Genomic DNA, 25,259 nt, shown 5'->3' on the forward strand with positions numbered 1-25,259 from the left:
GTGCGTGCGTGCGTGCGTGTGTGTGTGTGTGTGTGTGTGTGTGTGTGTGTTTGAGAGAGAGAGAGAGACAGAGAGATGCCCTCAGAGGCCATCAGATCCCTGGAGCTTGAGTGACAAATGTGAACCACCTGTTGTGAGTGCTGGAGACTGTCCACTGCAAGAGCAGTTGCCATCTTAACCCTGGAACCATCTCTTCAGCCCCTTAGATTAGCTTTTTGAAACTGGTTTTCATTTGGAAATAGCAGGAAACAGCACCTTTTTATTAAAAGGAAGGATATACTTCATGCATGGATTTCCTGCTCTAGCATTCAACTTTGCTGCTTGTCTTTTTATCTTAACAGATACTTTGGTAAAAGGCGTCAATGGGATTGTAGAGGGGCATCAAACCTTGGTGAACTTCACCAGCTACTAAGCAACATAATGATCAGAAGATTAAAGAGTGAAGTTTTAAGCCAGCTACCTCCTAAAGTCAGACAGCGTATTCCATTTGACCTTCCACCAGTAGCTGTCAAGGTGAGAGCCTATATTCACTTGAGAGTCTTACTTTAAACATTATGAATTTTGCTATTAAAGATTGTATATCATGCTTCACAGGAAAGCATGCTTTCTTTTTTAATCATTTTTTATTTTAATTTTAAATAGCTTGTTTTACATGTCAATCCCAGGTCCCTCTCCCTCCCCTCCTCCCGCACTCCCCTTCCCCCCAACCCCCCCACCCTATTGCCAAATCCTTCTACATAGGGGATATTTAGAGTCTGTCATTTCACTCTGGGTAGGGTCCAGGCACTCCCCTAAGAGTCCAGGCTGAGAGAGCATCCCTCTTTGTGCTATAGGCACATGATGACTGTTTGTATACCAGGGATAGACACTGATCCACAGCTCAGGGCCCCATAGGTTGCCCAGGCCTTCTCGCTGACACTCACATTTGGGGGGTCCAGATCAGTCCCATGCTGGCCTCCCCACTGTCGGTCTGGGGTCCAAGAGCTCTGCTTTCTTAAAACAGGTTTGATTAGTAGAGTGTCCATTGGTTTTGTATCATTTCAGGAAAAGCACAAAAAGATTTTAATTTTAATTATCAAATATATAACAGATACAGCTGTTAGTTGTAAATGGAGTTTTCCTGTCTGGACCGAACCACCAGTTCCCAAATAACTGACACAGAGTCTTAGTATTAATTACAAATGCTCAGCCATTAGTTCCGGATTGTTCCTAGCTAATTCTTACACTTAAATTAACCCATATTTTCTATGCTCTGCCACTTGGCTCGGTACCTTTTCTCAGTATGGCATGCCCATCTGGTTTCTCTGCATGTCTTTGAGACTCTCTTCTGACTCCACATTCCTCATCCCACCATTCTGTGTGTCTCAGCCGTATTGCCCACTCTCCGCCTGCCCAGCTACCAACCAATCAGCTTTTTATTAACAATTAGAGCAACACATCTGTACAGTGTACAAAAGAATTATTCAAGTCATTTCCCCATGTTTGTCTAATTTAATAGGAAGGTTTTAATGTTAGCATAGTAAAATTATATATACAAAAAACAGTTATCAAGTAAGAATCACATTTGCATTTGGCAAAATCAGAGAGAATACTCCATTATCTATACTATCTATATGAATCTTAAGTTTTATATATAATTTGCTTTCTATCATAAATAAGGAAAACTATAAGCTTAACTATTTCGTCTTCGACTCCATCAAAGACCCCAGAAGGATGAAATGTTACCTAATGACAGGGCCATCAGGCGGTCTGGACAGGCACCCAAAGTTCCCTGCAATGTTGGGGCATGGAACTCTGGCCTAAGGCCTAGCATGTCTAGCAGACTTGCTTGTGTAGCAGTACTGTCCTACCTTGTCTTTTGCAAAGTTCAGTAGTTACTTTCTTTTGTGTCATGCTTGTCCAATTTGGACAGCATACTGTCAGCACCTTGTGATTCAAAACTCTTCCACTGAATATAGAAAAAAGCACTATGATTTGAAAACTATTTAGTATTAAGGATTCATGATGTCTATAATGTAAGCCCCAGTAATTAATTAGTAAGAGATACTCTGTTTCATGTTCTATGGAGACACATACACACACACACGCACACACACACACACACATACATGCACACATGCACACACACACACGCACACATACATAAGCTGGGGCTGGGGCAGTGGCTCTATAGGTGAAACTGGTGCCATAATAGTTGCATCTGCAATTCCAGTGCTGCTGAAATGAAATGGAAGCCGAGACATCAGAGTCCGCAGAAGCTTTCAGGCCATAGCAGTGAACAGTAGGAGACCCTATCTCAAATGAGGGGGGGATGTGAGATCCCCACACACAAACATATGCCATAGAGTGCATGAATGCATGCATGCATGTGCACACAGAGACACACACATCATACACATGAAGGTTTTTTTTTAATTTAAGCTTTACTGTAGAATAACTTGAATATAACTCTGTTCTTGAAATCTGAAACCCTGTGATAATGTGGTAGGATGTAATATTAACATATCTGAAAGACAAATGTTTATTTTACCTGATCCTCATCTAGATTTACTTTTGGGGAGCACAGTACCTGTACAGTCTCTGGATGTGACTGAGTGAATATGAAGGTTTTCATTGTTACATTTTAGAAGTTAAATAAATATCTAAGAAACATTGGATACTATGGCATTTCTCAAATACAAATTTATCTGCTATTTTAGCATTACAGAGAATAATGAGATGAAGAATTAATTTATGATTATATTATGTTTTATATAAGTAATACTTCTTTCATCCTTATGCTTGTTTAAATAATATATCTTACTACAAAAATAAATTTCACCACCCTATTTTCTTATATTTTTGGTTGTGAGCCTGGCCTTTAACGGCTGAGTGAGCCATCTCTCCAGTCCAACACCCTATTGTCTTATGTGTTCAGATCTTTTTCACTTCATACACTATTTCAAGAGGAAGTTTCAATCATTTGAATTCTGGTGTGACATAGCTTGTCACTGGCTTCTCTCATTAGCATAGACATGTGACTGGTCTCTGCATTGTGGTTTTAAATGAGCGCATTGGTATCTATGGGAACTTTCTTTTTATAAGTTTCTACACAGAGAAGAGGGAAGTAGGACCTGATGAATGACTGAATTAATTGTTCTGTTCTTGATGCTGTATTCTTAAGCAATGTTATTCCTTCCCACATAGGAACTGAATGCCAGCTTTGAAGAATGGCAAAAATTAATGAGAGCTCCAAATTCAGGTGCCATGGAGACGGTTATGGGGTTGATAACATGCATGTTCAAACAGACCGCAATTGCCAAGGTACTCCTTATTGGGTCATTATGTATTTGTCTTCATAAAAAGTTTTCAGTATGTTTTAATTAACCCAGTAGGTTACTTATATACCACAACACGTCTTTGCCATTTTTGAATTATTATAGAAATCCCAAAATGTATTGAAAACAGACAGCAGTATGAAACCACTACTTTATGTAGTTTCGCATGTACTTCTTGTTATTCAAGGAATATACAGATGGTCCTCTTTATTAACTTTTGGCATGGTTTCTACACATGATTTCTGCAAATAATCTTTTAAAAAGTTGAGCCAAGCTGGGCAGTGGTGACACGCCTTTAATCCCAGCACTCAGGAGGCAGAGGCAGGCGGATCTCTGTGAGTTCGAGGCCAGGCTGGACTGACAGCCTCAAAAACAATACAGAGAAACCCTGTCTCATAAAAACCAAAAATAATAATAATAATAATAATTTTATGGTTATAAAATGCATGAGGAACAGTAATACAGTTACAGCACTGGGAAGATAGAGCACCATCGCACTATTTCATCATAGCGTTCCATTGTTCTCACAGTGCTCTCCTTCCTTCCCACTACTCCCCTGTACCGTCACAACGTTCCATATAAGGAGAAAGTTCTTCACAGTCTCCTCAGGGTGTCCTCTGTCCTACCACTGTGCGTCACTGCCAGATCACAGTGCTGTATCGTTCCATTATAGTGCTCCATTATTCCATCACAGTGCTCCCTTGTCCCATCACAGTGCTCCCTTGTCTACGCTGTCCTCTACTGTCCAATCACAGTGCTCCCTTGTCTACACTGTCCTCTACTGTCCAATCACAGTGCTCCCTTGTCTACGCTGTCCTCTACTGTCCAATCACAGTGCTCCCTTGTCTACACTGTCCTCTACTGTCCAATCACAGTGCTCCCTTGTCTACACTGTCCTCTACTGTCCAATCACAGTGCTCCCTTGTCTACACTGTCCTCTACTGTCCAATCACAGTGCTCCCTTGTCTACGCTGTCCTCTACTGTCCAATCACAGTGCTCCCTTGTCTACACTGTCCTCTACTGTCCAATCACAGTGCTCCCTTGTCTACGCTGTCCTCTACTGTCCAATCACAGTGCTCCCTTGTCTACACTGTCCTCTACTGTCCAATCACAGTGCTCCCTTGTCTACACTGTCCTCTACTGTCCAATCACAGCGCTCCCTTGTCTACGCTGTCCTCTACTGTTCAATCACAGTGCTCCCTTGTCTACGCTGTCCTCTACTGTCCCATCACAGTGCTCCCTTGTCTACACTGTCCTCTACTGTCCAATCACAGTGCTCCATTGTCTACACTGTCCTCTACTGTCTCATCAGAGTGCTCCATTGTCTACGCTGTCCTCTACTGTCCAATCACAGTGCTCCAGTAATACCTCTGTGTGTTCCAGCGTCTTCGCACAGTGCTCTGCTGTCTCATCAGAATGTTCCACGTCCTTTCACAGTACTCCATAATCTCATCACAGTGTTATCAGGGTGCTTTATTGTCTATCACCGTGCTCCTTGTACCATTACTATTCTCTGTTGTCCCATTACAGGGCTCTGTTGTCCTTTCCCAGTGTTCCACTGTTCCTATCACACTGCTCCAGTGTCTGTTTGTGGTTCACTACAGTCTGGTCACAATGCTCCATCGTCCCATCACAGCATTCCTTGTTCCACCACAATGTCCTGTTGTCCTGTCACAGTGCTCCACTGTCCCGTCACAGTGCTCCACTGTCCCGTCACAGTGCTCCACTGTCCCGTCACAGTGCTCCACTGTCCTGTCACAGTGCTCCACTGTCCTGTCACAGTGCTCCACTGTCCCGTCACAGTGCTCCACTGCTCTGTCACAGTGCTCCATTGTCCTGTCACAGTGCTCCACTGTCCCATCACAGTGCTCCACTGCTCTGTCACAGTGCTCCATTGTCCTGTCACAGTGCTCCACTGTCCCGTCACAGTGCTCCATTGTCCCGTCACAGTGCTCCACTGCTCTGTCACAGTGCTCCATTGTTCTGTCACAGTGCTCCATTGTCCTGTCACTGTTGAGTCATAATTTGTGCCCAGTGTGTGTGTAAGACACTATTTTTCTATTGTTTGTGTGTTTAAAACACCATTTTTTTCCTCACTGAATTTTTTGGCAGTTGTAGTTTTTTTTTATCTAAAAATCTTTCGATGCAATATATTTGATCGTGTTTCTTGTTCCATCATTGTTGTTGTGGTGAAACAGTCTGACCGGAAGCAACATGAGGAGGAGAAGGTTCATTTCAGGTCCCAATCCCTGTTTGAAGAAAGTCAGAGCAGGAACTTAAGGCAGCAACCTGGAATTGGAATCAGAAACCATGGAGGTTTCTGTCTTACTCCTCGGCCTGTGCCCAGCTAGTTAGCTTCCTCCTTCCCTTCCTCCCTCCCTTCCATCCATCCTATCTGTCTGTCTTCTTTCTTTTTAAATGGAATCTTTTCTTTAATGTTTTCTATTTTTATTTTATTTCATTGTGTGAGTGTTTTGCCTGCATGTATGTTTGTTCGTATGCCACTTATATGCCTGATAGCTGAGGAGGTCAGAAAATGGCGTTGGTTCCCCTGGGAGTTGAATCAGGACCTCTGGAAGACCAGCCAGTACTCTTAACTTGTGAGCCGTCTCTCCAGCCCTCAGCAAGCTCTTACTCAGCTCAAGTCCACCTGCCTAGGGATGTTGCCGCTCATAGTGTGGTCAGTCATCCGTGTGACTGACACTGCCTCACATGCATGTCTATACACCATTTTGACCTAGGCAGTTCCTCAGTTTACATCCCCCTTCTTAGACGACTCTAGCTCATGACAAACTGATAGCTGCTGCTGACTAGGTCAAGACCATCTTTAAAAAAATGACTAAGTCATCTATGTGTGGGTCTGTTCTAAACCATACTTTGTTTTCTTGACCTATATATCTCACCGTAAGCTACAGTGTCTTAACTACCACAGGTTTATAATCATACCCGCTTGTCTGCCTGCCTACCTGCCTCCTTCCTTTCTGTCTGTCTTTGTCCTTCCTTCCTCCCTTCCTTCCTTCCTTCTGTCCTTCCCTCCCTCCCTTCCTTTCTTCTTTCCTCCCTTCCTCCCTCCCTCCCTCCCTCCCTTCTTTCCTCCCTCCCTCCCTCCTTCCCTCCCTCCTCCCTCCCTTCCTTCTCTCCTTCTCCCCTTTCTGTTTTGTTGGTTGTCTTACATTGTCTCCAGGCTTACCTCACACTTGCACAAGTGCTGTCTGCCCCTCCCGAGTGCTGGTGTTGCAGATGTGAACCAGCACACACACCAACAATCATAGATGCCCACACACATACCATTAACTTGAAGTCAATCGTAAACTTAAACATGAAAACTAAAATTTTACTCTTAGTAACATACATGAATTGAAAAACCTTACCATTCTCTGTGTGTGGCAAATCTTCAGATGGAATAAAGGACTCAAATTTCAAAAAATGAGTTAAACTTTAATGCTTATACTGTTTTGTTTTTTAAGTATTCTGTTTGAAAGCCGTGTTTATGGGAATGAAGGTGCAGGACATAAATTGGAAGAAAACATCGACAATTCTTCATTCTCTTCCATTTTCCTGTGGTATAGTTGTGGATTAGTCATAAGTTCTCATTTGATCACTGTTCACAGTGGACAGTCAAATACATCACATTCCAGCTCTAACTACATTTCCCTGACAGATACTTTTTTTTCTTGGTGTTAATAACCATCTTCTTGTTCTGTTTGCTTGCTTGCTTATCTGTCTTTGTGCTTAATGCTAAATACAGAATACTTCTTTAAAGTAAGAGAAAAAACTCTCTGGGTGATTTTTTTTCTCTGTGTTAAGAAGCTGTAGTTCATTAGTAGGATTTTGACATCTGACTCATTAAGACCCTTGAAGGAAAAGAAAGGAGATTAAAACCAACTGTCTCTGAATTGAATTACATTCTTAAAGATAAAGCGAAGCAAATACCCTATTTCTGGCACTCAGCTGCTGGAGATGTTAGTCTTCCTTCCGCCCCTCCACACCAGAAGCTCTGTCTTCAGCCACCAAGGTATGCTAGACGGGTTTCTATTCCTGGATACAGCCAGAAACCATTAGCTCCTGCTTTTACAAAGCGAGGATGCTCAATACATTTCCCCCACCTGTTATTGAATTCTAATAGTTAAGAGTCTATTATAACTCTGAATAATGTAAGTGAAGTGGGCTTTTTAGGAGGTAACTAGTTATAGGCTACATTTTTTTCTGTGACAAAATATGTTGCTGAGTTCTTCCATACCAGTTTGAAAATTAAATTGAAGTCATACAGATTATAGATTAGTTATTACAGTGTATGCATTAGTGTCACAGCTTCCTTTTAAAAGCAAAACAAAGAAAGTGTTTTTCTGATTGGTAACATCGAGTTCCTATTATGAAGTGGGCTTCTTGGCAGGCATGGTGAAAATGACAGTGTCTACTTCTCAAAATGTGAAGCCTTTGGAGAGGCCAGTGAAATAAATGTTCACCTACAAAAGGCTTTGCTTACTGTTTCAAACCCAGCTGCTGTGGAGGCACTCAGAAGAAGGCTACTGAAAAGATGTCTTAAGGAATGTTTAAGTAGATATAGCTACTCAAGTAGAAAAGGAGGTAGGGATGGCACTGGAGGAATACATTTCCTACAGACGAAGCAGTTTACAAATTCACAAAGATTGCCTAGAACTGGTGTAACCAAGCAACCAAAACTAGGCAAACAACCCTACCCCTGAGCTTTCCAGCTCCAACAAGAAAGACCATTTTCCCCCTGTGTCTGTTGTATCTTGTTTTATACTACTTAGTATGGATGCAATTGATAAAAGGAAGATTCCCCCGAATTAGAATTAGCATCATACACTGTGAGGAGGTGGCAGATATTCAAGGCTGGAGAAATGTATGACTCAGTTAAGCAAGCATACTGCTCAGAGTTTGATTGAAAGCATCCACATCACTTGTCATAGCTACCTGTAATTCCAGCCTGAGGATCCAACACCTTCTCGTGGGCATCTGCACTAGCATGCATACATATAATTTAAAAAACCTTTTTAAAGAGCTGTTTCTTTTATGTGTAGGTGTTTTACATGTATGTATTGTGTGTATGTGTGTGTGTGCACCACGTGCATGCAGTGCCTATGGAGGACAGAAGAGGGCAGCAGATCCCCTGTGACTGATGTTACAGATGGTTGTGAACCACCATGTAGATGCTAGGACCTGAAGCCAAGGCCTCTGCAAGAGCATCAAGTTCTAATAATTCACTGAATCATCTCTCCAGCCCTCAAATAAATCTTCTTAAAAACAAGATATATTTGATTCAACCAATCATCACTTATGTGGAGGGCACATTACAACATTGTCTCATTTTTAGAGAAAACCATTTCAAGAGAATGCCAGTTTTTTTAATGAAAATTACTAAAACCAAGCTGTAATTTAAATTTTCCTGTCACTTTGAGGATAGTAGCACTTTGAGGATAAGTAGTGCCTTATTTGCTGAAGGCAAATGTCTTTAAACATATTCCTTAAGGTACAAAGTGTGTTTTCTATTTAATTTCTTTAGCAGTGTAATATGAGTAGACTCCCACTTAAAAATGCAGTGAGGGATAATAAGGTCATTACAGTATTCCCTGCTGTCCAGGTCCTAGGAGAAGCCAAAGCTGCAGAGGTCTTACCCCTCTGCTTGATCAGTGGTTTGGGAAATGTCAGGCTCTGAACCAGGAGCAGACAGCCTGCCTCCTGTTCATTAGTAGGAAGCAGCCAGCAGTAATCAATAAAGTACAAATAAAATGCCAACATCGTCTTAGAGGAAACAAAAGGAGGTGCTCTCAATTGGAGATTAGGGCTGCGATGTCTCAGTCCTTAAAGTGCTTGCCAGGCAGACATAAGGCCTGGAGTTTGGATCCCCAGAACACCTGTAAACCTAGCATGTCTGTCATCCCAGCCAGAGCACTTCAGGGCTTTAGAGGAAGCGGCTTCTGTGCCTGCACTCCCTCAGCTATCAACTATGGCTGTCAAAGCGGGGATCGTTGTGATGCTTGTCCAACTCTAAAGAATACTTTGCAATATGGGTCACCTCTGCTGTAATAGGAAAGGACAAGTGGGAATTTGTGTAGGTTGGAGAAGCTTAAATAGAGGTATGATGGATTGGAGCATTCTTGTAAACCTGATCTGACTGATTTCTTTTTGTTTTCTTTTTTAATATTTGTATGTGGGGGGGGTACTCATTGTATGAGTACCAGTGTGGGAGTGCCATGGTGCATGCATACCAGTCAGAGGAAAACCTCGGGTGTCAGTCCTTGTCTGCTGCATTTTTTGACATAGGGTCTCTTGCTCACTGGTGCTTATGCCAGGCTCCGGTGATTCTGTCTCCATCTCCCATCTCTCCGTAGGAGCTCTGGGATTACAGATGCATTCAACTGCATCCAGTTTTACATGGGTTTGGGAGACCTGACCTCAGGTCCTCCTCACTCTTGTGTGGTGAGAACTTTACTCACTGAGCCAGTTTTCTTCCCAGTCCCCTGACTTGGAGGGATTAATCCCAGCACTGCATGGTCAGGGACAGGCGTATTTTCATGGGCTCCATGACCCATCTCAACAAACAGTTAAAAATATTGTTTCCTTAAATAAGATATAGTATGTGGTTTCCATTAATTACCTAAGCTTTGACCTAACAGACGGATATTCATTTCAGCAAAATAAAAATAGTTGTAAATTCATGCATTTCTGCAACTAGCACAAAACCTGAGCCAGCATCACCAAGGTACCGATTTTTACCAGGGCTGCCACCACACACACCTAGTAACATTGCAAAAAATGCTTGTTCAGATTATTTAAAATCTGACAGTGCAATGAAGCTGATGACTGATTAGAATGAAAGATAGTAAAAATATATGTAGAGTACATTTTACAATGCCAACCTCAATCATGGAGAGATGACTCAATTAAGATCTAGTAGACCTCTTTCAGAGGACCAGAGTTCAAGTCCCAGAACCCATCTTGGGTATGTAAAGCTCTGGTAACTCCAGCTATAAAGGCTCTGACACCTCTCACTTCTGTAGGTACCCAAATTCATGTGCAGAGTAAAATAAAATGCAAATCAATGCTATTGCTAACTTCAGAACCTGAAAGAATCCTTAGAGTCCACTTAGTACGTAGGTATTTTGTACTCCAGATGCATTCTTTCCTAGAAATCAGTATCTCAAATGATACTTAAGTTGCTGGGTCAGTCCTAGTAGTTAAAAGCTTATTTTTTTAGGACTTTTTTTTTTTTTTTTGAGGCAGGGTCTTACTATGTAGTCCTGACTGGCCTGGAACTCTATGTGAACCAGGCTGGCCTCAAACTCACAGAGATCCTCTCCAGTTATTTCTGCAGTGCTGTATCTAAAGTCACGCACTACCATACTCTATAAGACTTAACTTTTGAAAATCATCCTTATGCTTGCGTTGAGCATATGTCTTTATGTGCACGCACACACGTACATACAATAACTTTGCCTTTGTGAACTTCTCAATGACCTATGTATGCCATCAGCTCAAAACTCCATCCAGTCATCATTTCTTCCTTTTAAAAATTATCCTTCAAAAATTTCATATATGCTTACAATGTATCTTGATCATATCCACCCCACTCCTCCTCATTAAAACTCCATGGCCTCCCCCAAGACATCTCCCTCCCAACTTCATGTCCCCTCTTTTAAATGTAACCCAGGGAGTCCAGTTAGTGCTGCTGCTCATAGGTGAGGAGCTACACATCTGTTAGAAGCCACAGTCTCAAAGAAAATTAGCTCCATGTTTCCTAGCAGAGCCTCACTTTTGTGGGGCCTCAGGTGTCCCCCCTCCACGCTGGAGTTGTAACTGGCATGGTTATACAGGTAACCACATCTGTTGTGAATTCCTGTGTGCCAGAGCCGTGCCATTTCCAGAGAGCAGCATTTGCATAGCGTGTCCCCAATCGCAGGCTCTTTTTATTCTTTCCACACCACTTTTTCTGAAACATTCCCTGAGCCTCAGGCTGGGGTGGGAATGGGAGGGCTCAACATAGATCTACCATCTATGGCTAAGCACTTGTAGACACTTATTCTCAGCATTTTGAGCATTTACTTTTGTATGTAAATATATGTATGTGTGATATATGCGTATATGTGCACATGTATGTACAGGTGTGCCTGGGTTCAGAGACCAGAGAAAATTGGGAGTTTTTCTCTATTGTTTTCCAGGACATTCCCTTGAGATGGAGTCTCTCACTTACCTGGAACCTCCCCATTTTAACTAAGTTGGCTGGCTAGCTAGCTCCCAGGATCCTTCTTGTCTTTGTTCCCCAAGAATGGTGTTGTAGGCATGTGCATCCTTGCCCAGCTTTGAGATGGTGCTGGGGATTGGATTCAGTTCCTCATGCCTGTGGAGCAAGAGCTATAACCCACTAAAAGCCATCTCCCCAGCCCTAAGTCCCCAGCCGTAAGCCTCATTTTAAAGCAGTGGTTTGAAAGAATGGGTGCAGAGAGCTTGAGCCTTCTCTCAGCAGCTCTGGTCCTGGGGAGGGGCTGTTAATAACAGGAGGGTGGGAATAACTCATTGGGAAGAAGGCATGTGGGACCAGGTTACAGTAATTGTTCCATTTGTAAATCTAGATGTGGATTATAATGAATGTACTCTTTACTCATTCCAACTTGACATGTACTTACCAAAAAGCTTATCCCAGTAAATATAGCTCTTTAGGCAAACATGCACTTTATTAAAGTGCTTCTGTTGCCATGACAACATATCTGGAATTTATAGCTGCTTGTTTTGAGAGAACTTCATTTCCACTTTGAGGCACTGACATCCAAAGCTCTTGCCAGGCTCCAGGCTCACTATATGATGAATTCCATTGTTCAGAAAACTTAGACATGCAAAATACAGCTTGTGGAATAACCCTTGAGGCTTTGCAGTTAATACATATGAATTTTAGATAGGTATTTTCCAATTTTTATTTAAAGGTTACTAAAGTTATGTTTACAGCAGAAAGCAATCACTCCAAAAAATAAGTCTCCTAGCTGTATTCCCCATTAGCTGCCACTTTCAGGTCTTGTAAAATCTGAGTGTTCTTTGTTTTGTATTAATCCACTCAAATCTCAACAATGCTTTTGTAGCATCTTAGATTGCATTACTGCTCCCATTGTAATTTCAGCTATATCAATTGACTTGTCGATAGCTATGATAAAATTTTACCTCTTTACATCTCTGCCCCCTCCCCAGATACATACCTGTCTCTTATCCCACTCTTCCATCCAAGTGGCATAATTTTACTAATTTTTAAAATTATGGTAATTTGGCCTAATCATTATTCATTAATCTGTTTTTAAACCCATGTTTAGAATATTTTCAGGTGAACCTGGGGATATACTGTTGTTTATTTTTATGCCGTGTACTGTTCTAATATATAGTGTTTAAATCAGGGCAAGCATGTAATACCTTGTCATTTTTATGGTGAAACATTTAAAGTTCTTTCTTTAGCTCTAACTTTTTGAAATGTTCACTACAGTATCCACAACTGTGTAGTAGCACACCAGAATGTCTTGCTTGTGTTTAATTACATCTTTGTTCTCATTTGTTGGGTTTTCTTTCCTATACAATTCATTTTATTTTCTTTGGAGTTAGTACCTTCCAAGATTGTCATCATCCTTTTCTTTCTCCTTCCTTCTCATTTCCCTTCTGCCTCCCCTTTCCCCTTTGTCCTCTTCCCGCTTCTCTTTCCTCCAATCCTTTTCTCCTTCCACCTTCTCTCTTCTTCCTGCCCTCTCTTTCCTCCTTCTCTTCCTCTTCTTCCTCTCCTGTTCTTCCTCCCTCCCTTTCTCCCTCCCTCCCTTCCTTTCTTCCTAACTTCTAGATATCAAACCTAGAAATTTGTACATTAACATTGAATGGACATTCTTGGCTAAAGTCTCTCCAAGTTATCCAGAAAGAGTAAGAATCAAGGATGGGGTGACAAATTTAATATATGATTATACTATCTCTTAACTGTTTAATACTAGCTACTGGTTGATTGTGGCAGTACATGCCTGCAATTCCAGGAGGCTGAGCCTCCTGTTATGTGCATAATCACTGAACTATATACCCAGGCCTTTGGTATCTGTTAGTATGACCTTAATTTAATCCTCTCGATTCTCATACACTGTGCCCACTCCCTAGTTCCCTTGTTGGCTGCTATGGCAGAATACTTGAGACCGGAACATTTATAAACAATGTAAGGCTTTTCCAGCTCACAATTCTGGAGGCTGGACAATCCAATATCAAGGTGCTTGCACCTGATGAAGACTTTTGTGCTTCTTTATCCCACAGCAGAAGACCAAAAGAATAGAGAGAATAGAAAGAATAAAGGATTGCTCATAGTCTCCAGCCTTTTTATAATTATCATCAATCCATTCGTGAGCGTAGAACTTATTTTGTTTATGATTTAACAAGTGAAGATCAGAATGCAAAATTAGCCACACTTGCTAGCCGTAGAGGCCAGGCAGTGGTGGTACACACCTTTAATCCCAGCACTTGGGAGACAGAGGCAGACAAATCTCTGTTAGTTCAAGACTGCCCTGAGCTACACGAAATTGATCCAGTATAAAAGAGAGACAGTTCACATAAAGGTGATCTCAGCACTTGGGATCCCATGCCTTTAATGCCAGCACTAGAAAGGAATATAAAGTGGGAGGATACAGGAGTACCTTGTAGTCTGAGTGAGTCTGAGGAGCAGTGCAGTCTGGAAATGCAATCTGAGGTTCAGTGGATCACCCCTTCAGTTGAGCATTGGTAGATGTCAGAACTCCCCAGTGGCTGGCTACTTTGCTTCTCTGGTCTTCAGCTTGAACCCCAATATCTGTCTCTTAGTTTTTATTATTAAGATCAATTAGAATTCATGCTATACCTGTCTTTAGGCCCTGCCACTCACCACTGTTGGTTGCATTGGGGATTACATGCCGGGTGCATTTTCTTTAAGCATGCCTCGTACCATACTGCTTGCAGGATTCCATTTATCCAAGGAATTCTGTTTTACCCCCATCTGAAAGATATACTCCAGTTTGCTGCCAGGATGGGTGCAGTCTGTACCTGTGGAACCTATGGACAGGATGAGGTACAAGCTGTGCAAAGTCCCCTACCTCCATATTTCCTTATGTTGCCCCCTCTCTAGCTCCCCTCGCCCTGTCCCTCCAGGGCCTTTTACATGGCTGCAGTGGAACCAGGTACTTCTAAGCATTCCACACTGGCAGCCCAGGATCTCTCAGGATGGAGAATCACTTACCAAGCATCATGTATTCTTAGCTTCCATAGATTCTGCTCTTGACTTCTGTGCCTATGCCCTTTGCTATATTTAGACTAAGAGGGAATAGGGGTTGAGTGAGTTCAGCCTGCCGTATTTATCCAAAATTCATAAGTAACTTTATTGAAACATTTATTTTAATTTTGTTTATATGTCTCTCTCCGTGCGTGCGTGCGTGTGTGTGTGTGTGTGTGTGTGTGTGTATACGTACACTTAGAAGCCTTTGAGGAACCGTAAGAGGTTATCATATCTCCTGGAGCTACAGGCATTGTGAGCCACACAGCATAGGTGTTGGAAACAGAACTTGGGTCCCCTGGAAGAGCAACACGCACTTAACCATTTTTCCAGCCCCTCTCCCTTTCATTTTTCTTTTTTTTCATTCTGGAGCCCAGGCTAGCCTGGAATGCATTGTATAACCCAGGCTAGTCTTAAACTAGTAATCTTCCTGGCTCAACCTCCTAGAATTACAGGTGTATACCACCACAATCAACCAGTAGCTAGTATTTAACAGTAAAGAGATAGTCTATTCATATTTTACATTTGTCACCCCATCCTTATTTCTTACTCTTTCTGGATAACTTGGAGAGACTTTAGCTAAGAATGTCCATTCAACCTTCTTGTTTTATTATGGTTATTACTGCTGTGATGAAACACCATGACCAAAAGCATCTTGGGGAGTAAAAGGTTTATTTCACCTTACAGCTTGTAAGTCCAGGGAAGTCAGAGCAGAAACTCATGCATGCCTGGAACCTGGAGGCGGGAGCTGATGCAGAGGCCATGGAGGGGTGCTGCTTCCTGGCTTGGTTCTCATGGCTTGCTCAGCCTGCTTGCTCTAGGACCACTGGCTTGGGGATACCACCTCCCACAATGGACTAGGCCCTTCTTCATCAATCATTAATCAAGAAAATGCTGCACAGTCTTGTCTACAGGTCAGGTTATGGAGGCAGTTTCTCAAATGAGAGTCTGTCTTCCCAAATGACTCTATTTTGTCTGGAGGTAACAAAAACTAGCCAGCACACTTCTCCATTCTATAAACAAATTTTCCATTTCTCCTGGCCTTCTTGTACTTCTCTAACTGCCTTTTCCTACATCTACCTCACTATCTCTTTTGTTTAATTTATTTATTTACTAATGTATTTTATATACAGTGCTCTGCCTGCATGTATCCCTGCAGACCAGAAGAGGGCACCAGATCTCATTACAGATGGTTGTGAGCCACCATGTGCTTGCTGGGAATTGAACTCAGGACCTCTTGAAGAGCAGTCAGTGTTCTTAAACTCTGAGCCATCTCTCAAGCCCCTCTCACTATCTCAATTTAAGAAGGTGAACCAAATTTTCTTCAGCCTTAAGCTTCAGTCCCAGTCTTCTTAAAAGCTTTTATTTATTCCTCCCTGATCCTTCCTTTTCATTTGGTTACAACTACTTTAAGAGCCATCCTCTGCAGCCTGGCGAGTGCCAGAATAGGCTCCAAAAGCTACACACAAATAGCCTGTCCTGAACAACAAACCTTCTAAACAATGGTACCATTCTCCTCTTACCCATCCTCTTCTCTTTTCCTCTCCTCTCCCTCAGCCCACCTGTGTTGCTGTTTCAATCTGAGCTGCCCCAGGCCCCTGTCTACAGGCTTTCTTGCTAACTGTGGGCTCTGAGGAGGTGACTGGGCCATAAAGGTGCTATCTCATCAGTGGCTGAATTCACGCAGATTTGTGACTTGGTGGCATCATTGGGAAGTGGTGAGGAGTGGGTTGTCAGAGCCTATCTGAAAGAGGTGGGCCACTGGGAGTATGTCCTGAAAAGATGTTTGTCTAGTCCATGGTGCCTTTGCCCCCTGCTGCATAGCTGCTGTGAGCTGAGCAGGTTGCCTGCCACGATGGTCTGTCTCCCCGGTCTCAGAACTCACCAGGGACTGAAAGGAATTCCCATGCTTTAAATTGACTTCTCTTGGGTATTTTGTCACAGCAATAAAAAATAACAAAAAAGCAGTGCACGTATCAGATAGCTTTTCCACATGTCCCTTACATGTGGGGTTCCAGCTCAGTAGGCTGCCTAGAGACAGAGCAGCTGAAGGTCATGAGGATGTACGTCTAAAGACACTTCCTGGTGTCAGGAACTTTTATTTTTCCTTTATTAAAAGTGACGCGGTGCTTTAATAAAAATGATAATGTTAATAAAATGTAACTTTAATGTTTAGGCAGGTGCAGTGAAGGACTATATTAAGATGTTGCTTCAGAATGAGTCGCTTAAATTTCTGGTCTTTGCTCACCATTTAAGTATGCTGCAAGCTTGCACAGAAGCAGTCATCGAAAACAAGGTATTGTGATGCTTTTCTATAAGATAATTTTCACTATATGAAAAATACATATTTTTACTATACTGAATAACTTTTAATCTCATGATTTATGTGGACTTTTTTATTCTTCTTTGAGTGATGTTTCCAAAATACATTGTTTTACCAACAATTTATTAAATATTTTCTTACAAATTTTAGTAATATTATATTAACACCATGGCATACTGTTTTCTTCTTTATATCAATCTTAAATTTTTCCTCTGTCCAATTTATCTGAGTTGATTAAGGCTATTCTGTCCTGACTCCATAAGGGATTTCCTTCCTGTTCTTGGAGATAACACTGGAGAGTGGCATAATCTCAAATGCATCTCATGTGGCTAATAGAAGAGAACAAATCCAGTGAAAATCACTGCCCCGAAACTTTCAGATCTTTTAAAGTCACAGGCCATGTACTCTGTGGAAAACTGTTATTAAGAATGAGTAGACTCGTTAAAGTTCATGGACTGTGTGGTTGGCCACGCAGTTGACCAGGCCATATCCACACGGCACTGATCTTCTGTGAATCCTCTGAGAGCCACCTCAATTTCTAGTATTCATATCAGAGATGGTATCTCCCATTGTTCATTTCAAAGCTTTTCCTGCCATCTGTCCTGTAAATGCTCAGGACTTGCAGAAGTGTGCAGTGGCAGCTATAAGAAATGTCCTGGCAAGTGGTGTAAGCCTTGTACACATGGAGCAATACAGCCAGTGCAGGTCAGTTTTCAAAATCAGAACTAAAACCAGGTTAGGCACTAACTAGTGTGTTCATAATATTCAGGTATCTTCCTTCAGAGGGATTTATGATAGCATAGTATGATGTTATAACATGGAAGATTCTTTCTCATTGATTTTCACGCTCTGAGAAAGACTTCATTAACCTTACAAGTAATTTTTAAATCATTGACAATAAATAGATTCATATTATTTTCCTATTCTGCATTTATTTAATCTTAAATTTCCTAGATTCTGTTCCAGGCACATCAGTCCACTTCTCTTCCTCTTACCCATTCTGCTGATGTGTTGGAATCTCACTCAGCTTTACAGAGTTAAAAATGTAGATATCCATGGAGCGTGGTGGATTTCTCTCCATCTTTCCCTACTCTGACCAGGTATTTTCTTTAGAAAGCGCCTGAGAGGATTTTATAATCCATAAGGGATACTGAGTGGTTCATTGATCAGGGAATAAAGACTTTGTGAAGAAACAAAGCTACTATTTAGGGCTAGAGAGATGACTCTGTGAGTGGTGTGCTCTGTAAGCATGAGGAGCTGAGGTGTAGCTGGTGTCATCCCAGCACTCCTGCTGTGAGATGGGAAGCAGAGACAGGCCAACCCTGCTAGCCTGTTGTATACTGCAGGAAAACCAGAGACCCACACTCATACATATGTACAGGTATGTAGGTTTAAAAAAAAACAAAAGGATCATTTAATGATACTTGGACAGTCTGACTTGAAAGGGCTTAACTTTTTTTTGTTTTTTTTTTTTCTTTGACTTTTCAAAATCTATGTAGCCCTAGCTGTCTTGGAGCTCACTCTGTAGGTGAGGGTGACTTTGAATACCAACTACCTCTACCTCCCTAGTGCTGGGATAAAAGATGTATGCCACAGCCCCCCTCAAACCTGGCAGCTTAACTTGCCTTTATGAAGTTGACTTTATTCTTTTTAGCTATTTCTAACATACAGCCCTTTTCATAGCTTAAATAGTTCTTGAAGACAAATCAGTTCAGTTTAACATTTAATGAGTTTCTGTTTTTAAAGGTGTGTGTGGGTGTTTTAATTCCTCACTTCAATGGGTACAATTATCTCCCATAATTCTTTCAGGGTTAATAATGTGAAAAAAGAGGTCATGAATGGTAGATTTAAGATTGTTACTTTCCCAAGTAATATTTGGTTGTATTTCAGAAACACATGCACCGTTCTCTGTACTTCCCTAATACCTGAAAAAAAATGTCTCTCCTTTCTTTCTCACTTGGCTTTGGTTTTATTCTAGAGTAACTTATCCTATGACCCTATTACTTTTTTTTACCTACTGCCTAAAGGTTATGTATGAACTTTCATAGAATTTTACTGCAGAAATATTTGCTTCACTAAAAAATGTTCATAGAATTTCTGTTGCATAAAAGCAATTGTCCTTGGCATTGATGGCTGTCTTAGTTACTTCTCTATTGCTGTGTAAAGACACCATGGCCAAGGCAACTTGTAGAAGGAAGCATTTATTGGACTTACAGTTTCAGAGGGTGAATCTGTGACCATTACGTCAGAGAGCGTGGAGGCAGGCAGACATGGTGCTGGAACAGTGCTGAGAGCTTACATGTTGAGACAACAGGCATGAGGCAGAGAAAAAGCTAACTGGGAATGGTATGGGTTTGTGAAAACTCCAAACCCATCCCCAATGACACACCTCCGCCAGCATGGCCACACCTCCCAATCCTCCTCAAACAGTCCTTCTAACTGGGGACCAAGCAGTGAGTCTATAGGGACCATTCTCATTCAAACCACCACAGTAGTATTAAGATGCGCGAAACATAAAGCCTATCTTCAAGGAGGTTAAAAAAATCAGGAATGGGGGTAGGCAGGGTGGCTCAGCTTAAAAGGTGCTTGTCACCAAGCCTGATAACCTGAGTTCAATCACTGAAACACACATGGTAGAAGGAGAGAACCAACTCCTGTAGATTGTCCTCATTCTGACCTCCATGTATGTACCATGGCACACACACACACATGACAATAGTATGTATAATAATTTTTAAGTAAGAAATTGTTATATTTTGTTAGGATTCCTACTGTATAACATTTGCTGATGTGTCATTTTAAGGAGTTTGCATCTTTATATGACTATTAAAATAAGGTATAAAATTTGTAAAATAAGAAGGCTGCCTAGGGCTTGTCTAATTTTGCTGTTTCTCTTATGCTAGGCTCGTTACATCAGGATAGATGGAAGTGTTCCATCTTCAGAAAGGATTCACCTGGTTAATCAATTTCAGAAGGACCCCAGTACTCGTGTGGCTATCCTGAGCATTCAGGCTGCTGGCCAGGTAAGAGATTTGAGTCTAAGTTTGATATGAAAGTGTCATGGAAATAACAAAAAGTTCATGAATGCTCATTTTGGTTTATAAAATTATAATATTATATCTGGATGTCTGCTATAAAAGGCATTCATTCTACTTCAGAGTACTGGAAAATATAACAGAAGGAAGGCTCTTATTTTTATTCTTTGACATTTTCACACACACATATATATGCATCTTACTCATGTCAACCCCTTACCCACTTTCTTCAGCTCCCCTCACCCTCCTCCAACACATTTCCCTCCTGACTTCATTCCTTTTTTAATTAATAACCCATTGAGTGTCCAATTAGTTCTGCACATGTGCACATGGATGTGGAGTCAGCCATTGGGTATGGACATCCTACCAGTGGCCATCCGAACCAAAGAAAGTGACTCAGGTTGTTCTCTGACCTCTGTGCATGCACACACACAGTTAATTAATTAATGAAATTTTATCATGCAGATTATTTTACCTTGCACAGAAATAGTTCCACAAAGTCCTTAGGACCACATGCCTTCTAGAATTTTATTTTGTTTTGTTTGTTTGGTTGGGTTTTTTGCTTGTTTGTTTAGTTTTTCAAGACTGGGTTTCTCTGTGTAGCGCTGGACCCTGTCCTGTAACTATCTCTTGTAGACCAGGTTGGTCTTGAACTCACAGAGATCCACCTGACACTGCCTCCCGATTGCTGGGATTAAAGGCGCGTACCACCACCTCCCGGCTGGTTGGTTGGTTTTTGGAATGAGGTTTCACTTTTTTATCCCTGGCTGACCTGGACCTCACTATGTAGAACAGGGTTGGCCTTGGATTCTCCTGCTTCTGCCTCTCAGAGTCCTGGGATTAAAGCTGTGCACCACTACATTTGGCTTCTTCCAGAATTTGCTTTCTTCTCCAAGCAAGGATGTCTCTCTTTTCTAAGACAGGGTTTCTCTGTATAACAGCCCTGGCTATCCTGAAACTCACTTTGTAGACAAGTCTCGCATCAAACTCATAGAGATCCATCTGCCTCCCCAGAGCTAGAATTAAAGGTATGCACCACCATGCCCAGCCTCCAAGCAAGGATGTCTTATCTAAGAGGGCAATTTACATCCCTCCCTCAAATCTATAGTCCAGTTGGCTTCCTGGAGAGGAAAGCACATTGCCTCTCAATGGACAGCAGTTAGTTCATGGCCCCAGCTAACACGAGGAGGAGCAGTCTGTAGTCTGTGTCTGAGTTACTTTTCTATTGCTGTGACAAAACACCATTACCAAGGCAATTTATTTTTTTAAAAAAAGGCATTAAATATGGGACTTATGGTTCCAATTCCAGAGGGCTCAAGTCCATGACCATCATGGCAAGGGGCACAACTGAAGGCAGACAGGCATGGTGCTGGAGCAGTAGCTAGGAGCTTACTTCTTGCTCCACAAGCACAAGACAGGGACCTTAACTGGGAGTAGTGTGGGCTTTTTGAAACATCAAAGGCTGCACCAGTGACACACCTCCTCCAACAAGGCCACGCCTCCTGACCTTTCCAAACAGTTCCACCAACTAGGGGTTAGGTATTCAAATATATGGGCCTGTGGGGATCATTCTTATTCAGACCATCACAGACCACATTGCCCACTGACAATCAGGTGTCATGTTAAACAGATTGAGGAGAATATACTTAAATAAAATAATGGCAGTTGTAGCCACACTATGTAAGTTAAGATTCTTTTGGACTTATGCCATTAGAATAAACATTTTGATGTGAATGTTTAAACCAGGTCCTTTCGCATGTGGGCACGGTGGGGTGGGGGTGGTGACTGAGCATACTTCCATGGCATATACCTGTTATATATTAAACATCAGTTTTCACCCCGCTTGTTGAGGTATATAAAATTCTATGTGTAGAAAAATTATAAAGATGAAACAATTTAGAGACCCACTAGGAGTTGTCTCATTACTTCCTTATGTTGGATTAAACATCCTAAAATCTGACATATGTGTGGTTAGAGTATTCCAACCATAGAGAATATTACCAAGAACCTAAAATTAGAAATGGAGTGAGTGCCTCCCCTCCTCCCCCACCCCCAGTCAGGAGATATGATAAGATGAAACCAGACAGGAAAGCCAGAGTTATTATGAGGTTAAAATATGATAAAAAATAAATGACATCTTGAAATTAAGTGTACAGGGCACTCATATTTTACCCAAGGTTTTGCTCCTGAAGCTCTTATATAAGTCAACACTTGTATACTTGAAGGCTGATATCCTCATAAGAACAAAGAGAAGCAGGAAGGACGCTGTCTGGGTGATGTCTCATACTGTAGATTGACTACTTAAAATGATAGTGATCTTGCGAGCATGGTCATGTGTGAGTCTCAAGGGTCTGGAATTATAACTCATCTGCCTTGTTTGGTTGGTGGTTGGTTTGTTTCTTTTTTGGGGGGGTTTTAGAGACAGGGTTTCTCTACATACCCATCTCTGTCCCAGAACTCACAAGACTTCTGTCTGCCTCTGCCTCCTGAGCTCTGGGCTTTTGCACCTTGTGTTTTTAAGACAGGGTCTCTCACTGAGACCAAGGTAGGGCTTACCAAGTAGACTAGGTTGACTGGTAGTGAGTCCCAGGAATCTGCCTGTCTCCACTTCCTGCGTGCTAGAATTACAAGTACTCATCACCACCCTAGGCTTTTTACATGGGCTAGGAGAAAAGAACTCTGGTCCTTATATTTGCAAGGCAAGTATTTTCTTGACTGAACTCTCTCCTCTGGCCCTGATCATATATGCTTTTTACAAGCTCAATGATGTTCCTCTGATAATAATACTTGGTTTTTCAGTATTACCTTTAATATGGCTTTGCAGTCCTAAATAGCACCAAAGCTTTAATATTGCATTTAGTTTATCCTGGTTTTATTACTTCTGACCCATTTTATGAAGCAACTGATTTTCAGGATATTTGTTGCACTCCTTAATATTTACTCATTACATAGGGCAGCAAATTATGGTTTTGTTATAACACAAAAATATTTTAAGGTAAACTAAAAATAATAGTTTAACAGCCTCAAAAAACCTGTCCCTCCAGTACTTGTGAACAATGTGGATTAAAGCATATTTCTAAAGCAAGGCACTTTTCATCCACTGCCCACACCTTTGGCTGTATGAGGCCACAGTTAAACAGGCTTCAAAATTCACTCAGCCAGCCATCATAGAGCGATGCGTCTTGACACATTTTCATGTATTGGATGTAAAATAAGGCAATGCTTTTCTGCCACAGTATTTCAAGTTCATGCAAAAGCCAGTTGCACAGAGAATACAGTGGCTGCATAACACACTGACTAGAGGCAATAAACTTCAGGGTTTTGGAGTTATAGCAGGGGAGATTTCACAGGAAGAAATCGCTTGACTACAGACATGTTTCTCTCACTTTCCAGCACAGTGGTTTGAATTAAATGAAGAGTATGTCAATGCTTGATGCCTAGTTGCCATGGATACTATGTGTTACAGTCCCTTTTATAATGTGTTTTGTTAGATTTCCCAGCAGTAAAGTGAATCTGACTCTTACAAAGGATAAAGTGGTTTTGTTTGTATGTTCAGTACCCATACCCTGCCTATTGAAATGTCTGTCAGATATGTTTCCTTTTAGCTCACTTGAGTATCTTGCAATAAGTAGCCTTCATCTGCTGTTCCTATGTTAAATCTTCCTAATTTGCATGACTCGCTTGTTTCAAGTTTCTTAGTGCTCTAGTTTCATCTCTGTAACTGTGATAAAAACACTTTGACCAGAATCAGTTTAGGCGAAGAAAGGGTTTATTTTTAGCTTACATGTTCTATTCCATCACTGAGGAAAGTCGGAGACACAAGTAGGACCTGAAGCGAGACCATTGCTAACTACCTCACTCACTCAGGCTCAGCTAGCTTTCTTACAAAGCCCGGCACCATTTGCCCAGGGAATGGTGCCACTCACCGTGGGCTGGGCCTTCGTATATCAATTAACAACCAAGATGATTCCCCCACAGACATGCCCATAGGCCAGGCTGACCTGAGCAATCCCTCAACTGTTTTCTCCCTTTTCAGATGACTCTAGACGGTTGACAGTTAAAGCTGACTAGAACAGTAGAGCACTTATTCTCTCTCCTAAAATGTGTTCAGGAAGACTTTATATTACATGTGTGTCTCATGCTATGTGTATATATCTCATGCTCAGCTTATTTGTGCCTCAGTTACTTTGCTTTGTTTTGCTTAGGGTTTAACATTTACTGCTGCAAGCCATGTTGTCTTTGCTGAGTTGTATTGGGACCCTGGACATATCAAACAAGCTGAAGACCGTGCTCACCGAATCGGACAGTGCAGTTCTGTGAATATTCACTACCTTATTGCAAACGGTACTCTGGACAGCCTAATGTGGGCAATGCTGAATCGAAAGGTAGTACTTGAGTTTTAATGGTCTGTGCACTGCATGAGTTAGGAGGCTGAGTTTTAATGTATCCAGGCAAAGGCTACTTTTTTACCAAAATAACAATAATAGGTACTTCACTTCATACCATCCTCTACCATACCAAGGCATCAATTTCCAAGCATGACTATTTCATTTCTTCCAAGCCCTTTTTGTTTTCTCTTTTTAAGATTTTATTTATTCATTTGTTTGTTTCTTTGTTTTGGTTTTTTGAGACTGGGTTTCTTTGTATAATAGCTCTGACTGGCCTCGAACTTACAGTACAGAGATCCATCTGCCTCTGTCATTAAAGTCATGTGCCACCACTGTCTTTTTGTTTTTAACTGAGTGTGTGTGCGTGTGCGTGTGTGTGTGAGTGTGCGTGTGCGTGCGCGTGCGTGCGTGCGTGCGTGCGTGCGTGCGTGCGTGCGTGCGTGCGTGTGTGTGTGTGTGTGTGTGTGTGTGTGTGTGTGTGTGCGTGCTCATGTCAGGGTATGTACACATGAGTTCAGGTGTCTGTGAAGACCAGATAAAAGCATCAGGTCCCCTGGAGATGGAGTTACAAAGGTTGTAGGTTCAAGGAACCAACTGTGGGTCCTCTGCAAGAGCTTTTAGCTCCTGAGCCATCTTTCTAGCTCCTGTGGAAGCCCTTTTTCTATTGGTTCTTTTGTTGTTGTTTTATTTTATTTCTCCTATGCTAAGATTTACTCAGGATCTTGACTATGCCTCACACATGCTTCACAAGTGTTTTCATGACTGCTTAAGCTGCTTTAGGAGCGAGGCTAGAATCAGCTGGAACCTAACATTTGAAGGACCATGTCCTTTGTGTTACTGAGACCAAACTACCAAATATTTTCCAAAAAGATTCTTGAGTTTTCAACTAATATTAGCAGAAGACAGTCTGTACCCTCTCCTTGACT

The 25,259-nt window shown here is 41.7% G+C and overlaps 1 protein-coding gene across 6 annotated transcripts in view; it reads left to right on the plus strand.

Annotated features, from left to right (window-relative positions):
* Positions 1–25,259, plus strand: part of Zranb3 (zinc finger RANBP2-type containing 3) — a 143,183-nt gene that overhangs the window by 80,735 nt on the left and 37,189 nt on the right. For 4 of the 6 annotated variants that reach the window (XR_005874039.1, XM_013120402.3, XM_040738326.1 and 1 more), the window contains 5 exons: positions 342–513; positions 3,187–3,303; positions 16,764–16,883; positions 19,814–19,933; positions 24,151–24,330. Coding sequence is in view for 5 of the 6 variants with exons in the window: in XM_013120402.3 (XP_012975856.2) it covers positions 342–513; positions 3,187–3,303; positions 16,764–16,883; positions 19,814–19,933; positions 24,151–24,330 (709 nt within the window). In the remaining variant the exon portion in view is untranslated. Of the gene's footprint in view, positions 1–341; positions 514–3,186; positions 3,304–16,763; positions 16,884–17,871; positions 18,011–19,813; positions 19,934–24,150; positions 24,331–25,259 lie in introns of those variants that run through there. The other 2 variants (XM_021232882.2, XM_040738327.1) reach the window with 2 other exon arrangements.

The sequence above is a fragment of the Mesocricetus auratus genome, unplaced genomic scaffold (assembly GCF_017639785.1).
Source record: "Mesocricetus auratus isolate SY011 unplaced genomic scaffold, BCM_Maur_2.0 Super-Scaffold_100676, whole genome shotgun sequence".
Classification (NCBI taxonomy): domain Eukaryota; kingdom Metazoa; phylum Chordata; class Mammalia; order Rodentia; family Cricetidae; genus Mesocricetus; species Mesocricetus auratus.